The sequence below is a fragment of the Macaca thibetana genome, chromosome 1 (genome assembly GCF_024542745.1).
Source record: "Macaca thibetana thibetana isolate TM-01 chromosome 1, ASM2454274v1, whole genome shotgun sequence".
NCBI classification, from domain to species: Eukaryota; Metazoa; Chordata; class Mammalia; order Primates; family Cercopithecidae; genus Macaca; species Macaca thibetana.
This window is the reverse complement of record NC_065578.1, coordinates 119,492,723-119,511,750: the sequence shown is the minus strand read 5'-3', so window position 1 is coordinate 119,511,750 and position 19,028 is coordinate 119,492,723. Positions and strand designations below refer to the sequence as shown.

The following is a 19,028-nucleotide window of genomic DNA, read 5'->3' as shown; positions in this document are numbered from 1 at the left end:
AACGGCATGTACCAAGTCGGATCACTGCTGTCGGTGTGTGGGTGGATTAGCTGCTATTGAACACGATAGGGCGGGCCCCTTTCCAGTCTGCACCAGCCCCCTCTGTGCCTACTCCATGTATCACAGAGCCACCTTTCTCTGCGAAGTTGAACTTGATCAGATGAGATGGCAAAAGCCAGAGCAGGGAGCAAGGCAAAAGAGAAAAATATGTTCACAGTGGCTTTGGAAAACATGGACGAAACTCCTGAGGAGGCTGAGGAACTAAATCTTTTCTTTTGGCAGTAGGCACAGAGTGCAGATTCATCTATCCGTGAATCACTCTAGCTCCTGCTGCGCGGGTTCTATTTTAGCCCAGCGATGCAAAAAGAAAGAAAAACTAAGTTCTGACAAGCACTTACATTTCTGGAATTTTTGTTGAAGATCCCAGAGGTCATTCTAAGCAGCCTGACCAGGTAGTTAGGGCTCCTGGATTCTAGTCTCAGCTTGGCTAGTAATTCACTGTGTGACGTTAGGCAAATTACTGTTCTGAGCTTTAGTCATCTTATCTTTAAAATGAAGGGTTTATTCTTTAGAGGAAGCTGAGTGAATGGCATATGGGAACACTCTATACTATTTTTATAACTTTGCTGTTAAGTCTCAAATTATTTTTAAATAAATGGTTTTCTTAAAAAGTGAAAGGACGTTGTAGATTATCTTCAAGATCCTCTCCACCTCCGAACAGTGATTTTATGTTCTTACTTATCGTCCTTCAGGTGAAAGTAAGTCTCTTTCCAGCTATCCAAACATATATCAGAGTAGATTTTTTTCTCCCTCCTTCTGCCCCAGGCAAGATGTTGATTACCCCAACGCAAACCTGTTTTCTGCTTTAAACATATCCTATACCTAGGGCAAAATTTAAATTATCTAAAACACATTTTAAAACACCCCATCCATACCCACTTTGTTCCTTCAAACAAGTAAATTCATCCAGCAGGGAAAAGCTGTTGCTGGCAGTCCACGCTTACAGAATCTCAGCCTTGCCCTAGCAACTAGGCTAATTATAACTCCGGCTACCTGGTAACAGCACTAGATTTCCCTGACATTGGCTGGCAGTTCTAAAGCCATCTCAGCTCTGCCTGCCACCTCCCATCCTAAGAAGCTGTCAGAGAAGCTGAGAAACTGAGTCTCTTTTAAGCAACTACCTAAGCTGGGGTGAGAACACCCATGTATTCTCTGAGCCCAGAGAAAGGCTGTCTGCCCAGAATCACAGGACTTCATCTAGGAGGGATGTGTGTGTCGATCCTGGTCCAGCCCAATCATTTAAACACAAAGAACCGGAAGCCCAGAAAAAGTGACTTGCCTTAGCCTGGCCTTCCTCTTGACTCCTTTCCCTCAATTCTCCCATCCTGATCAATCATCAAATCCTACAAATATTTTACCTCTTACATATTTTAAAGATGAGTTGCCTCCCCTCTATTCCTACTGCCACAGCCCTCATTCGGGCCTTCGTCTTCTTTGGCTTGGCCAGTCTGTTCTCACTCACTTCCTGTCTTGACTCTCTTGAATCCACCTTTCCCATGCATCAGAGGGATCTAGCAGGTTCCCTGCGGCTTAAAGCCCCTCAGTGGTGCCTTATCTTCCTCAAGATAAAGTCTACACCCTTTAAAATGGCACAAAAGACTGTGTCCATCATATCAGTCTCATTCTTTGCCTAGTACTTAAATCCACCAACACTAAACCACTTCTAATTCTGCGCAAGCAGCCTATGGTTTCTTGCCTCAAGGCTTTTGCTTGTGGCAAAAACTCTGTCCTTCTACTTCATCGTCCATTGACTGACTAGTGCTTATTCCCCTTTGAAGACGAAGTTCAGGGGTCATCACGAAGAATCTTTTGCAGATTTTCTTTCCATTCACTCTATTCATTTGGGATGGAAGTGCCCCCTTTGAGTTTCCTTACACTTTGTACATAGCTCTGTCCCTGCCTTTTACTATACTCTAGAACCTGTGGTTTACTCATCTTTGAAGTCCCAACTTCTAGTACTTGGAACATAGCAGGTACCTAATGTTTATTAATGAATGAATGGATAAGTCCAAAGCTTTCCATGATTTCTCCCCTGCAGCCTCATCTTACTACCACCACAAGCCCTCCAAACCACATGATCTAGCCATACTGAATGATTTGAGTGTGCCAAGTGCACATTGCTTTTGTACGCCTCTGTGCTTTTGTATATTGTTTCTTCTGTTTGAAATGCCATTTCCCACCGGGCTCGGTGGCTCATGCATGTAATCTCAGCACTTTGGGAGGCCGAGGCGGGCGGATTACCTGAGGTCAGGAGTTTGAGACCATCCTAGCCAACATGGTGAAACTCTATCTCTACTAAAAATACAAAAATTAGCCAGGTGTGGTGGCACACGCCTGTAATCCCAGCTACTTGGGAGGCTAAGGCAGGAGAATCACTTGAGTCCGGGAGACGGAGGTTGCAGTGAGCCGAGATCATGCCACTGTACTCCAGCCTGGCTGACAGAGCAAGACTCTGTCTCAAAAAAGAAAACAAAAACAAAAACAAACAAACAAAAAGGCCGGGCGCGGTGGCTCACACCTGTAATCCCAGCACTTTCGGAGGCAAGGCGGGCGGATCACGAGGTCAGGAGATCAAGACCATCCTGACTAACATGGTGAAACTCCGTCTCTACTAAAAATACAAAAATTAGCCGGGCGTGGTGGCGGGTGCCTGTAGTCCCAGCTACTCAGGAGGCTGAGGCAGGAGAATGGCGTGAACCCGGGAGGTGGAGCTTGCAGTGAGACGAGATTGCACCACTGCACTCCAGCCTGGGAGACAGAGTGAGACTCCGTCTCAAACAGAAAAAAAAGAAAAAAAAAGAATGGAAACTTAATTCACACAAGTTGGACAAGTAGTCATCGGGGCCAAAACCCAGTGGATGATGGTTTTGTGTGCTGTTTGGAGACTGGGTGTTTACCACACAGCAGTGGATTTCATAAATTCCAGGATCAGACATGATTCCAGTGGCGACACACTTGGCTAATATGAGAAAATGCAGGATTAGGCAATCAACAATGAGGAAGTCAGCCAAGTTGCCACCCAAAAATTATTTACCACAGCAGCTGCAGTCCAGAAATGCTAACAAGCCAGTCTTCCTAGGAGTGGGCCATACTCAGCTGTGGACCACTCACAACATTTTCTCACTTTATCTTGCTCCACTGTCCGAGTACTGCAATGATTTCTCCTTTGCTTGCTTCGTATGTTTAAAATTGTCTTCCCTAAAAACTGAACTTACAATTAATATTTGCTACCAAGAGGGGGTAGCAGTGCCTAATCATGTAGGCATTTATCCCACCCTGTCGGTACTGAGGGTAAGCAGCCTCTTCCTTTTTAAAAAATTTATTATGATGATTTACAAAAATGGAAACTTACAGGATAAACACTCAACAAAAAAGTAGCCAGTCTCAAGAAACCAATTTTTGTGTATGAATTAATACTATTTTATTAATCCATGGCCAGGATGATTCTTAAGATTATTTCTTAATTCTCTGAAGAGCTTAAAAGAGAGAAACTCCTTCTTTTTTATTTACTTGCTTTAAGGTTGATACTCAGGTTTTTAACACAACTCTCTAGCTTTGACAACTCCTCTTATAATTTAAAATCCTTATAGTTTCCATTTACAAGTAAGGATTATATCTATTTTAGTCTCCTCAATCAACTACCTAGAAGACTTGCCACTTGGAAACAGAAGGATAGCACCCACTCTTCCCACTCTCCAGTCCTCTTCTCCCAAAGTTGCCCGTATTTCCCTTCCCTGAAGTCAATCAAATACTCTATTGTTTCTCGCTAAGAGTAATTTTTCACTCTTAAGTACAAATAGCTCAACAAAAATTCCCAGTAGCATAAATATGCACATCAATAAAATAATTACTACTCACAATAGACTTTCCATTACATATGTTTCACAAGCATTGGTTTTCTTAAAAAGAATCACGCATACAGCACTCAAATTATTGCAGATTCTAACTCAGTTGAGTTTGATTTAATGTTTTTGCTACTTTTTTTTTAAAGAAGTGTCCTTCCAACACTAAAGAAAAAAAAAAATCAGAATCAAGAAAATTCTGTTTCTTAGCAACAGAAAAATCAAACTTCTGTTACTAAGTTTGGTAACAGAACAGTACTCTAAATTATCCTCTGAACCACACGATTTACCATGTGATATTGGGCACGTTACCCATGACATCTCTTCATCAACATTGCTGCTAATTAATCTTCTTAATCTTGTGGGATCACAATATGAATAACAAGAATGAACATAAGACACATCTGTGGGAATTATGAAGGTGAGATTATAAAGAGTCAAACCTCATCCCCATTTTTAAATTTTATAATAACTATAACCACTGGTAGAAATATAACTACTACCCTCTCATATATATGTGATGTTATTAAGTTTACAAAGTGTTTTGATATTTCATCTTCATGGTTGCTATTTATTCATAGAAAAAATAATTCTCAGTTTCTGTAGCATTATTCTTAATGCCAGTCCTATAGAGGCTGGAACAGGCTCAGAGAGGCTAAATAACTTGCCTAGGTCTCCTGGTTGACAATAGGTCCTAATGCAGTGTTTTCCGAATCCCTTGTTCTTACATCAAAACAGAACTGTGGCTGGGTATGGTGGCTCATGGCTGTAATCCCAGCACTTTAGGAGGCCAATGTGGGAAGATCACTTGAGCCCAGGAGTTTGAGACCAGCCTGGGCAACATAGTGAGACCTCAATCTCTGAAGAAAAAAAAAAAAAAAAAAATATATATATATATATATAAAATTAGCCAAGTGTGGTGGTACACCTGTAATCCCAGCTACTTGGGAGGCTGGGGTGGGAGGATCACTTGAGCCCAGGAGGTCAAGGCTGCAGTGAGTCGCGACGGTCCCACTGCACTCTAGCCTGGGTGACAGAGCGAGACCCTGTCTCAAAAAATAAAATAAAATAAACCAGAACTGCTCTAGTTCCTATCAATCCCTCATCATGACATAGTGTGATAAACTAATTTCAACTCTGAATGATTGATAATGGCTTTATGTGTTCTGTTTCCCAAGTAATAAGAACATTTTAACACAAGCCTTTAGCGCTTTTCAAATAATCATAGCCAAATGAGAAAATTAATATGACAGGCAGATTGAACAAACATTTGGTGAGAAGGAACAGGAGAGAATACAGTAGTTTGGATCCCTCAAATCATATGATGCAGTAGCTGCCTGACAACTCTGCTCACACGTAAGACTAGATAGAGACAGGACCATATCTACTTCCTGTAGGGGACCCATGGCAATACTAGAGTCTAGCAAAAGGGTTGTCCTCTCTCCATGTGACAATACACTGTGTTCCACTCCCCCTACATACACCTTGTGCAGCTCCAATAATCTCATTCATCACACTTCTCCAGGTGAGAAATGGTGCCTTCTCACACCCCACCCAAAGTGTTTCCTAAAGATCTTTAGCTAGGGCGGAGCAGAGAGTGAGACCAAATGATTCAGGCAGCCATCTGATTCAAGCTTTAAAAAAAAAAAAATCCTGGCGGGGCGCAGTGGCTCACGCCTGTAATCCCAGTACTTTGGGAGGCTGAGGTGGGCGGATTACCTGAGGTCAGGAGTTCGAGACCAGCCTGGCCAACATGGTAAAACCATGTCTCTGCTAAAAATACAAAAATTAGCCAGCTGTGGTAGCAGGCGTCTGTAGTCCCAGCCACTCAGGAGAATCACTTGAACCCAGGAGGCGGATATTGCAGGGAGCTGAGATTGTGCCACTGCACTTTAGCCTGGGTGACAGAGTGAGACTCTGTCTCAAAAAAAAAAAAATAAGAAACAAAAAACAAAACTCCTTTCCCTCAAATTACCAAAGAAATTGTCCTTTCCTTCTTTGCCTTGAAGACAGTTAATGGGGAAAGTTCCTCCCTGTGCACAGTGAACAAATCCATTCACTATTCCTACCCTAAGGCAAATCCTCCCACACATCCTCCATCTCTCGCAATCTCTCTGTTACCAGCCCTCACTTGGCAATATCCTTCTTGACTCCTGGCAGCTCCAATGAGGGACACTCATTACATAGCTACATAAAAGATAAAAGGTGAATATGGACCAACTTCTGGAAAATTTGGACTTAAAACATGGAAACCCAGGAGAGACAGGAAATAGGGTTAAATTCCCCAGATTTAGCTATACACGTTAATTGAATTTACCAAATAATCATTTGGGTCTCATAGACACCAGCTATTCCCCTGATCCAAGATGTTATCTAGCAGCCTGTAATGCTTCCCAGTCATCCTCTTGACAGGACAGGGCACACATAGAAAATGATATTTGTATAGTCCTCTGGGGTAAACAGTTGGAGAGTTAGAATCTCTGATAAGCTCAGAAGCAACCAGTCCCCAGTCACTTGGGCCACTTCAGGTCCTGCTTGTCCAGACACAGAGAGGACTGAGGAAACCAATATTGTGGTGACCAGCTATGAGGCTTAATCTTCATAACCCATTACCCAGTGTCCTCTTACCAAGGTGTTGTCCTATCTCACCCACAGCTCAGCCAATCCAGTAGGTCTTCCTTCCCCACCCAATCACTGACCTGTCAATCAAGATAGCCCTCCCATCCAAGGAAGCGGCCATTTCCCCTCCCACTCCACCCAGGCCAACTGCTATCCCACAGGTTACTCTTCTTCATTCTAAGGCAAGCTATTCCAAAGACTAAAAATGCCTAAGATTCTGTCTTAAAAGCTTATCTGCATAGTGATCTTCAAAAGCAAACATGAATTTCTGAAGGAACAGAAACACCCTTAGCCCCTGCCCTTTTCTCCATAGCATCATTTTCTGTCCCACCAAGCTGGAGCTGGGAAGGGCCTTTCTCTGGGAGAGGTATGACCTGGAGATGGTCCGCTTCAGAGCCACCTCAGGGATCTTGCTTAAAAATGCATATTTTGCCAGGCAAAGTGGCTCATGCCTATAATGCCAACAACTGCGGAGGCTGAGGTGGGAGGATCTAAAGGCCAGGAGTTTGAGACCAGCCTGGAAAACATAGTGCCAGCCCTTTGGTATGATTTTTTTTTTTTTTTTGAGATAGAGTCTTGCTCTGTCACCTAGGCTGGAGTACAGTGGTGCAATCTTGTCTCACTGCAACCTCCGCCTCCTGGGTTCAAGCAATTCTCCTGCCTCAGCCTCCCAAGTAGCTCGCACTACAGGCACGTGCCACCACACCCGCTAATTTTTGTATTTTTTTAGTAGAGATGGGGTTTCACTGTGTCGGCCAGGCTGGTCTCAAACTCTTGACCTCAAGCCCTCTCTCTGCCTTGGCTTCCCAAAGTGCTGGGATTACAGGCATGAGCCACTGTGACCTGCCAACATTTTTTTTTTAATTATCTGGGCCTGGTGTCCCGTGCCTGTGGTCCCAGCTGCTCAGGAGGCTGAGCCAGAAGGCATCATTTGAGCCCAAGAGTTGGTGGCTTCAGCGCTATGATGGTGACACTGCACTCCAGCCTGAGCAACAGGGCAAGACCTGTTTCTAAAATAAATAAATACATTTTAAAAATGCAAATATCCACCCCAGCCGTACCCTCTAACCCCACCTTCCTCCACATTACTAAATCGGAATTCCTAGGGTGAGGCATGGAATCTACATTTTAAACCAGCTCCCAAGGTGATTGTTCCGCACCATTCCACGTCAGAGTTTGAGAGAGCCTCTGATTTATTCCGGCCCTCTTTCTTTACAGAGAAGGAAAGCAGAAAGCAGGCACCAGAGAGGTGAAATGAGTTTGTCCAAGGTCACAGGTTGTTAAGGTGACCAGAGCTGGAGGAAACCCCATCTCTCTCGCTGACTAGAACAGCGCCAGCTAGGAAGAGCCTGGAATAGCGACCGACTGGCAGGCCAAACCGTCCCCTGCCCCTGCCCCTGCCCTGGAGAAGCGGGCCCCTGCACTCACCCGCTTGTAGATGTCCTCCCGGCTGGCCTCATACTTCTGTTGCATGCGCTCCTCCAGGAAGTAGATGCGCAGCTTGAGGCTGAAGTTCTCCTTCTTCAGGTCATTGAGGTGCTGGGACAGAGTGCGATATCCATTAGACATGATGGGCAACCCATGGGGAGGAGCGTGCCCGATTGCCCCCTCAACCCAGGAACATGGTGCAGCTGCACCGCAGCATGAAGCCAGCCGGCTGGGACGCTGCTGAGGCTGCGGACCGAGAGGCTGGGGCTATGGCGACATGGCCCCTATTGCTGGAGCTCTCTCCGGGACTCAGGACTGGGCTCACTGCTCTGGGTGCTGGAGCGCAGCACACTTTCCTTTTTTACCTCAGGGAGATATTTGTGGAATCCCTGACAGAGGAACATACTGCGTGAACTCAGACACAAGTGGTGTAACCCGACTCCAAGCCAGGACTCTGCTGTCACCCTCCTGGAGCCTCCCAGGCCCAACTGTAGGCAGTTAACAGCTTCTCGGAAAGGAGAGAATGACCCCCAAGAGCTTCCAGGAATGGCGGAGGGGAGTAATTCAAGGTGACAGTGAGGTTGCAAAGAAGAGAAGGAAATAAAGGGTGGGGAGGGGGTATTTAAGTGACTTGTGGCTGATTTGGACTATAAGACCAAAAGGTGTGTGGCCAGAAGCAAGAAATAAGGTTGCTATAGAAAAGACCACATGTACATAAAATGGCCCACAAAATGGTAACCACATGTCAAATATCCCCTTTCTGTCCAGTGCAAATCTCAAAGAGCTTCTAACCAGAGGAGTCTCCATTTCCTTTGATAATCCAGAGCTCACCTCTAATGAGTTCCTTTGCAATTTTCAGCCCCAAGCTTTTCGAGCTCTGAGGCAGTTCAATTAATAGCCTTTATTGCCATGAGCCATCCCCCAAAACACACCATAGCTACCCACAAAGAAACAGCAAATCTTCTAGCTCAGTGGAATCTTTGCAGACTTCTGTTAACCAGTTACAAAGTTCAGAAAGAGGCAGGGTCAAGGGATCCTCCCTCCATGGAAGAAGGGATGGGCAGAAGAGAGTGTGGGAGGATGACAAAGAGGGAGCCGTCATCCTGGAGCCCAAAGATTTCAGGCAGTCACTGGTTCTTAACTCTGGCACCTGCCAAGTGGAGTCGGGCACTCATCACAGATCTTGCTCCTAAAGTAATTTAAGATCCTTGAGTGACAGCTGCAACATTAGCAGGAAGTATTATTTATACCACATTACACTGAAGGTGATGGGAGACAATCCCACAGCACAGATACCAAACATGGGTTCTTGGTGGCAATAATATCAGGTTGAAAAAAAATATATTAATATCCAAGGTAAAGGAAACTAAAAACTTTACACTTAATTCAAGCCCTCATTTCCTCCCCAACCTACCTGCTTTTCAGTCTTCCAAATCCTTCCCAAACCTTCATAATCATTCCAGTCAACAACTCCTGAGTACCCACCAGGTAGGACATTGGGCATGAGGGATATATAGATCAAGAAAGTCCCAACTCTGAAAGAGCTACGTGGCCATACAGCTGGTCATGACATGTTAAGATATGTGTTTTACATTAGGATCCCCCAAACCTGTGCTTTTCAACTTTTACATGTTACATTGCAATCTAGTACATATGCATACACTCTTAATTGAAGTAAGTGTTTCAAAAAGTAATTGTCACCATCACTCCGTGTGATGTACCCTGATATTTCCTGTTTCTTTTTCTGGGAGTGACCCACCAGATGGATTTCATGACTCACTAAGAAGTTTCAGCCTAAGTTTGAAAAACGTTGACTCCGGGGGAGCCCGTAAGAAAGGGTAGTCAGTTCTTCCTGGGGTGATCAGAGAAAGCTGCATTAGGAGTTGAATTTGCACTTTGCCTTGAAAGATAGAAAACGTTTGAGTGGATAAAGTGGCCTCAGGAGGGCATAATTAGAGTGAAGCATTTTCCCAAATAGATTTAGATTATAAATAGGCAAAATAGGCAAGCCAAAATATTTACCATTTGAGAAAACAAAACTACACATTTAAAATTCATTTAACTATTTTCACTAAATCTGAATTATTAGAATAAGAGAATGCCAATTAGGCTTAGTTAGAGACAGTGAAGAAAAAAGTCTAAGTTAAAACGACTCAAAATAACCTTTTCCATTCCCAGTTCTCTTACTAAATAGCTATGTTATCGACCGTAGGCGTGCACTTCTCTAGAGGCCTAACTGTCCTCACTTTAAAATTGGTGATTTTTCTTTTTTCTTTTTTTTTTTTTTTGAGACGGAGTCTCACTCTGTCACCCAGGCTGGAGTGTAGTGGTGCAATCTCAGCTCACTGCAACCTCTGCCTCCCGGGTTTAAGCCATTCTGCTTCAGCCTCCTGAGTAGCTAGGACTACAGGTGCCCGCCACCATGCCTGGCTAATTTTTCGTAGTTTTAGTAGAGACAGGGTTTCACCATGTTAGCCAGGATGGTCTCGATCTCCTGACCTTGTGATCCTCCCACCTCGGCCTCCCAAAGTGCTGAGATTACAGGCATGAGCCACTGCGCCTGGCCAAAATTAGTGATTTTTAAGGCCCTTTCCTGGTCTAAGCTCTGCAAGGTGATAACCCAGTTATTATCACCTCCATTTTGCTCAAAGGAAGCCAGAGTGCTAGAGTCTAGATTAGTGTTTAACCATGCTTTGGCTGTCTGCTTAGATTCCTTTATCAGGTAAGATAATTTCATATAAGTTTTACAGGAAGTAAAACTGCATATGAATCCATGCATAAGGGTATTCTTATGCATCCTAGATTTCTGTTGGACATTTATGCCTCTTTCCTCTGTGATATCTTGTTCTTCTATCTCTCTGGCTCCTTTTTCTATGTTTTTTGCCAGCTCCTGAAAGTGGGTATTTAAATAATGGTAAGTCCTTAGCCTTCTACCTTCTACTTTTTCCTTTTACTTTTTTTCTGTTCACATTTTTTTGTTTCCCATGGAGGTTTTATCCACTTTTAGGGCTATACTTTCACCTTTGAAACAACTCCCAAATCTCCAACCAAGTCTTCTCACCCAAGATCTAGCCCTACATATTCAACTCTTTGCTTAGATCATTCAACTTGAATGTTCCCAAATTCCACCCAAGCAAAGCCTTTCCTGTTACCCTAGCCTGGAAGACTTCTTCCTCTTTTGAACTCTAAGGCAGATATTAACGTTCGACAAGTGTTCATCTGCTGCCTTATGATGTGGCTTTTGTTATCTTGAAGGTTATTTACATCTTTTAGAGTTATGCGACTTTTTGTGTGCTTGATCTTTCCAACTAGTCTGAAGCTGCCCCAGGAAAAAGTCAATGACTAATACGTCTTCGTAAACTCCTACAGCTTCCATAACAACCTGAGACCTCTCCAGCAGCATTCATCCCATTGTGCTGCCACAGCCTGTTTACAATGACCTCAACCCAGCTAGAGTGTTTTGAGGGCTGACAAGGCATATTTTGTGTCCTTGTATTCTTATTGCATAATATTCAGGAAGCACTCCCTAAATATTTGTGGAATAAATGAATAGGTAAGTATTCCATAAATATCGTACGTTTTGCTTTGTTATATATGGCCTGGCTCATCTCATGGATTTCCAATACTATGAAAAAAGTTTATTTTAATAGTCCCAAAGAAACTATGTTTGGTAGAACACTTATTCTAGAATAGGAAAAAAAAGGACGTTTTGTTCACTTAAATTTCTAAGTTTATATGCCCACCCTGATCTTTTCCCTGAACTCCAATTGATATCTGACTTCCTAGTAGAAATCTCTGCTTGAATTTAGACTTCACATACTTGTGATATCTGAAACTGAATGCCTGATCTTTCCCAGTAAACATGCTCCTCGCTCACTACATGTTTTTTCAATTTGTAACAAGTCAATATTTTCAGATTTTTTGGCCTAAACCTTTCAATCATTCTTGATTCATTCTGTCTCCTACATATCATCTGTCTGCAAATCTTATTATATATACTATATATAATAGTATATATATTAACATATATGGTAGTACGTATATGGTGTAGCTGTTGTATTATGTATATAATATACATTATACTATATTATATATACTATCATACTACTATATATATATTTTATATATATGTTATACTACCGCTACTGCCACTGGTATTTCTACCACCCTGATCCACAGTACTGCCATCTTTTCCTTACACGACCCGAATAGCGCCTTAACTGGTGTTCTGGCTCCCACTCTTGTTCCCTTATAGCCTATTCTCAGCACAGCAGCCACAGTGACCCTTTTAAAATATGTCGGATTACTCCTCTGCTGGAGAGCCCCCCTGGCTTCCCATCTAACACAGAGTGAAAGGTGATGTCCCTTCACCAGACTGCAAGGCCTGACGCCCTACACTCTCTTCTCGCCTCTCCTCTTACCTCCTCTACTTCTTCCTACCTCTCTCCCCCTGCTCTCTGCTCCAGCCACACTGTTTCTCTTTGTTGTCTCTCAAAAACAGGAAGCAAGAGAAGGTTTCTTTTTCGATGCCTTTGAACTTGTTGACCCTTCTGCCTGGCTGCTCTTTCTCTACGTAGGTGCAGGATTCTCTCTTCACCTTCTTCATCTTTGATCGAATGTCACCTTCTCAGTGAAGTGAATACTCTATTTAGGCACCCCGTGCCTCATCCCAGCTCTCGGATTCCCCCTTCATTGTTTTTTATTCCGTAGCACTATCACCTTCTAAAATACTACATGCACTTATTTGTTTTGTTTCTTGTCTGTCTCTCCCCACCAGCATGTAAACTTCCTGAGAAAAAGGGGCTGTTTTCTTGGTTTGTTCACTGCTGTGTCACCAGTGCCCAGAATGGTGCCTGGTACATGGCAGGTGCTCAATAAATATTTGCTGAATTAAAGAATGGATGAGTAATTAACCTGCCGATTTATTTCTCATTGGATTAATATGACTTAATCTATACACAAGATTATGTAGATGTTTTAGGATAGAAAAGCACACCTAATAGCATTCCTCCTTATAAAAAGATTATAAGTAAAAGAAATTATTCTAACAGACTCATTTTAATATACCAGGCAGAATCTGGACTTTCTACAACAGTTCTGAACAAATATGAACAAACACATATGACAAAATATAAAGGACAATATCAACTATACAAATAGTAAAAACTGGGTCAGGCGCGGTGGCACACGCCTGTAATCCCAGCACTTTGGGAGGTCCAGATGAGCGGATCACATGAGGTCAGGAGTTCAAGGCCAGCCTGGCCAGCCTGTCTCTACTAAAAATACAAATATTAGCCGGGCATGGTGGCACGTGCCTGTAGTCCCAGCTACTCAGCAGGCTGAGGCATGAGGATTGCTTCAATCTGGAAGGTGGAGGCTGCAGTGAGCAGAGATCATGCCATTGCACTCCAGCTTGGGCAGCAGAACAAGACTCTGTCTCAAAGGATGAGTCGAGCTTGGAAAGGCACAAGGCAGTCCAGGCAGGTGGAATATGAGCAAAAGTACAGTGTCCACCAGGCCAAAGCAAAGGGCACATACTGTCCTGAAATAGGACACAGAGATGAGGGGAAATAAAAAGCCGTTTCAGGGAGATCTTGAAAGTCAGGGTGAGGAGCCTGGAGTTTGCCCCTCCAGGATCCTGGCTCTCAATCTGGACAAGAGTTAGGGGAAGGGAAGTGGTGGGGAGGAGGGCAGTGGGGGTGGGGAGGGTCAGGAACTGCTGACTGGAAAGATTATTTTCTTTGTGTACTGCTTAGGTTTCGTCTTACTTCTTTCCTTGCAGCTTTAACAAACATCAGTGCTGCATGTGGAAACTTGGAAAAGAAATTTAAAAAAGCTTTACCAAACAAAGGCACACATAGCTGAGATGCACACACAACCTACTAGCTCACAGCATACAGGCCTGTGTGTTGATAACCTCTGCATTGCTTAGGAAATAAAACACTGCAGATTCTTGAGCAAGGGGTTGTGCTTCTACCTTTGTTCTTGCTTTTTCTCATAGTACGTCTAATATCTTTACTTTGGTCTCAAAATGTTTCTTGCAAACTTTAATGGCTCTTCCCTTCTTTTTCCTTAATTTCTTCATTCTACCCCTGGAATAACGTCCTAGTCCAGACTAGAAATACGACGTAAATAAAGACTCAATCGATACCAACAGTAGGAGGAGGATTACCACCCAGCTGTTGCCTGTCATGCCCCATTAACACAACCAACTGTCAAGTCTGCCTTGAAAAAAACCCAGCTTGACATTTGCTTAATCATACTCAGACCCCCCAGATAGCTCATCTAATGAATGTACTTGAAAACATATTAATTTTTTTACCAATCTTTCTCCTAAAAATAAAGCTTCACTAACAAAAAATGATTAATCATCTTAATGGACAAATTATTCTCAAATATAATAAAACTTCCACAATTTTAACTCTACTAATTTGGTATCTGTGGATAATTTTTATCTTTATCTTCCTTGAACATAAAAATATTTTAAGGCCAGGCGTGGTGGCTCACACCTATAATCCCAGCACTTTGGGAGGCCGAGGCGGGTGGATCACGAGGTCAGGAGATCAAGACCATCCTGGCTAACACGGTGAAACCCCATGTCTACTAAAAATACAAAAAATTAGCCGGGTGTGGGGGTGGCGGGCACCTGTAGTCCCAGCAGTAGCTGAGACAGGAGAATGGCGTGAACCCAGGAGGCGGAGCTTGCAGTGAGCCGAGATCACGCCACTACACTCCAGCCTGGGCAACAGAGCAAGACTCTGTCTCAAAAAAAAAAAAAAAGAAAGAAAGAAAGAAAAAGAAAGAAAGAAAGAAAGAAAGAAAGAAAGAAAGAAAGAAAGAAAGAAAGAAAGAAAAGAAAAATATTTTTAAAATAAGTTAATATGGCAAACAGAAGAACAGAAGAGAAGTGCTTTAAGTAACCCTTGACACTTTACATCCGTTTACACATAGACAATAAATACGATCACTATTATACGTATTTATCTAGGTTGGGTAGCATGGAATTGTGAAAAGAGCAATAGCTTTGAGCTAAGAAGAGCAACGTTCAAATCCTGGCTCTCCTTTTTCTCATTGAGTCTTTTTTTTTTTTTTTGAGACGGAGTCTCCTCTGTCACCCAGGCTGGAGTGCAGTGGCGCGATCTCCGCTCACTGCAAGCTCCGCCTCCCAGGTTCACGCCATTCTCCTGCCTCAGCCTCCCGAGTAGCTGGGACTACAGGCGCCACCACCACGCCCGGCTAATTTTTTGTATTTTTAGTAGAGACGAGGTTTCACCGAGTTAGCCAGGATGATCCCGATCTCCTGACCTTGTGATCCGCCCGCCTCGGCCTCCGAAAGTGCTGGGATTACAGGCATGCTCATTGAGTCATTTTGAGGAAACTACTTAATAGTTAACTATAGGAAGGCGGTCAGAAGACTGGGATGTGGGCAGGATACTAAGAAGGTTGCAACTGTATCTGTAATGCTCACTTTTGTTTCTTCACCTGAGACAAATACACTAAAAATAATGTTTGCCACCATTTAGATACTCAATACATGGACAAGTGTTTAATTATTCTTTGTATATTCCTGTTGTTTGTAAAACAGTTTATAATTTTTAAGAAACTATTTTAAAGGGAATGAAAGTAGGAATTACAGGGAGGCAGTTATCAATTAGATATAAGGATAAATTCTCTAGTAAAGTTAGATGTAATAAAGATATTACCACACTCCATCCATATGTCTATACATCAGATTTTTAGCGAGCACATACATCATGAGACAGAATAAACTTCCTGTCACAAAAGGGGCTTGACCAAAACTAAAGAATCACCTGTCAGGGATACTGTTAAAAGATTTCCCACATCAGCTAGGAGTTAGATCTAGAGGGCTTTTAAGACCTTTGGCCATCCTGAAATTCTGTGCTTAAAACACATTTTCTCATAGGAACACTCCTAGCAAAGGCCAGTGAGAGAGCTATTACTTTCTGAAGAATTTCAGAATGCCCACAGGCTCTCCTGTAGCCCTAAAAGGTAATGAGAGTCTACCTGTTGAGGCTGAGAGCTCTGGCTGCCTTGTGCTACAGAAGCGGTAAGTGCATGTAAAAGACACCGTATTTCTAAGACAAAAGCAGTAACAATGACTCAAGGATGATGCCCAATAGGCGATTTAACCTATAACTTTGCTAATTGTCATATTTTCAAAACAGCCCTATGGGAAGGGTACACAAATGTCTGGGGAGTATTTCCTGCTTTTTAGCACCCAGGGAACTACAACCAGGAGCTCATCTTATTTTGGATTGGGGATGGGGATAGACAAGAAGAGATGGGGCAGGAAGAAGAGAGGGCTGGTTCATTTTACACACACATATTTTATTTATAATACATCTATGTGTCTGAGCGTCTCTATGCTGTTCTCATAAAATCTGAATTGTACAGATAAAAAGTTTAATTCCTGGCTGTTTTGAATGACTTGGCCCTGTATTACAAAGTTAATCAGATACCATTATACCGTCTTCACAACAACAATCATCTACATTGGATTTGACAATGTACCAAGCACTTCCACGTGTATTATTTCATTTATCTTTACCACAACCTTTGAAGTAGGAGATATGATGATCCCCATTTTACTGCCTAGGACAGAGAGACATCAGGAGGTTAACTGAGTTGTTCACTGAAAAAGTGGAGGAGCACAGACTATAACTCCAACATTTTGACCCCATGCTGATACGCATCAGGGCCTTAATCATGAGACTGTATGACCCTTCTGAGCCTGGGATTCACTTGCAACTGATAAGGTATTCCCTCTTCTACCTCAGGCCCCCTGTAACTTTTCAAAAAGTATCCTTCACTGTAAATAATCTTCCTGGTGACCCTAAAGGATCTGACCACCAATCTATGTTAAAAAAAATTGTTTTCTTCATTTTCAAGATGAATAAACTAAAGTTGGCTCTCAAAAAGTTAAACAAAGAGTTACCGTACGACCTAGCAATTCCTTTCCTAGTTATATACACAAGAAAATTGAAAACATATGGCCACATGAAATCTTGTATACAAATGTTCATAGCAGCATTATTCGTAATAGCCAAAATTGGAAGTATCTCAAATGTCCTTCAACTGATGAATGGATAAACAACATTTAGCATATCCAAATCATAGAATATTACTCAGCTGTAAAAAGGAATGAAGTACTGATACATGCTACAACATAAATGACCTTGACAACATTATACGATAATTTGAAAGAAGCCAGACACAAAAGGTCACATTCTGTATAATTCCATTTATATGAAATGTCCAGAATAGGCAAATCCAGGGAGAAAGTAGATTAGTGGTTTCCGGGAACCAGGGAGAGGGAAAATGGGAAGTGAGTGTTAATAGGTATGAGGTTTCCTACTGGAGTGAGACGCACATACTGAAATTAGACAGTGGTGATGGTTGCACAACTCTGTGAATATACTAAAATCATAGAATTGTACGATTTAAGAAGGTGAGCTGTATAGAGTGTTACTTGTTTCAATAAAGCTTTGTTTTAAAAGAAGACAAAGAGATAAACCAAAGCTGAGAGAAGTAACTAACTCAATCCTTTATCTTTTAAAAGAGATTATTTTTAATGATAAACATTCAGTTAAAGTCAAATTTGATTCAATTCAGTTAAAGGTAAATGGCTTAGAATGAATCACGTCTAAATATTCTGTATACCACTCCTACCTATATTATACGGCCTTAAAAGAAGGGTCAGACGAAGTATCTATCCTCTAAGTGGCTCTCAATACTGAATACTCATAGATTATTAAGTTTTATAAAAAGGTAAAGTTTTGTGATAACCCTCAGATAAAACAGAAACATATGATCTAATACATAAGTATTAGGCTGTTCTGAAAAATATGCATAACTTTCACGCACCACATTCTACCATAGAAAATGTCAACCAGAGCCAACTAACTTGGTGTTCCACTCATCAACTCTTTTATGCCAACATGGTGTTTCCTTTTTTTTTTTTTTTTGAGACGGAGTTTCGCTCTTGTTGCCCAGGCTGGAGTACAATGGCGCGATCTCAGCTCACTGCAACCTCCGCCTCCCAGGTTCAAGCAATTCTCCCGCCTCAGCCTCCCGAGTAGCTGGGATTACAGGCATGCACCACCACGCCTGGCTAATTTTGTATTTTTAGTAGAGATGGGGTTTCTCCATGTTGGTCAGACTGGTCTCGAACTCCTGACCTCAGGTGATCCGTCCGCCTTGGCCTCCCAAAGTGCTGGGATTACAGGCGTGAACCACCGCACCCGGCTTAACATGGTGTTTCTACCCTTGTCTCAGAAGCCAACTACTGATACCTGCTTCAGAAAGCTGACTATGAATTCCACAAAGTCCTGCTTTTTGCTTTTGGATTATACAATAAACAAACAAGTCACCCTTCTAAAACTCTGTTTCTGAAATCTTAACATAATTCCTGAAGTTCCAGAGTCTCTTAAATCCTAAAATATTAATAATATAATAATACCATTCAACTTTTTTTCCCCTAACACTCGGAAGCATACTGATACCCATCCTGTACACAGCCTTTTCTTGAAATAACTGGCCTGATAACAAGAGCACTAATGACAGAGCTATTGCATCAGGTTGATTAATAAACCCTGTCTTAGGCAGCCTCATCATGCGGATAAAGAACAGGAGTCAAGATAATGTTCCTGCTGCCTTCCCCAACATAGATACACACCCACACCACCCCCAGTCCTGGAATAACCAGGTGTTATCTTCATCATTGCACTAGAGCACTGTAAACCATATCAAAACAAAACAAAACAAAACAAATAACAACTTCCCTGGCCACCAAAAATAGATGGCCCAGCCAGAAATAGTGCTGCCAGAGGCTGTTAAATGAGCTGCAAGGCAGGAATGATAGTTGAGCTGCAGTGATGCTGGGGCCTCCCAAGGATTACCAGACTCCAAACTAGATTCTCCACCAATTTGGCCCAATCAGCATCAACAGGACTTGGTGTTTGTTCACAATTGGTTCAACTCAGATTATTTGCTGAGCTTCTGGAATTCAGAAAGAGTGACTTATGGCCTCACCTTTTTCTCTAGATTTTAAATAATCCT

General features: G+C 42.5%; 1 protein-coding gene across 26 annotated transcripts in view; it reads right to left on the bottom strand.

The window, feature by feature from the left end:
- Positions 1-19,028, bottom strand: part of LOC126931165 (myomegalin) — a 382,023-nt gene that overhangs the window by 296,850 nt on the left and 66,145 nt on the right. For all 26 annotated transcript variants that reach the window (XM_050749061.1, XM_050749186.1, XM_050749050.1 and 23 more), the window contains exon 4: positions 7,950-8,060. In XM_050749061.1, the coding sequence (XP_050605018.1) occupies positions 7,950-8,060 (111 nt within the window). The remainder of the gene's footprint in view (positions 1-7,949; positions 8,061-19,028) is intronic.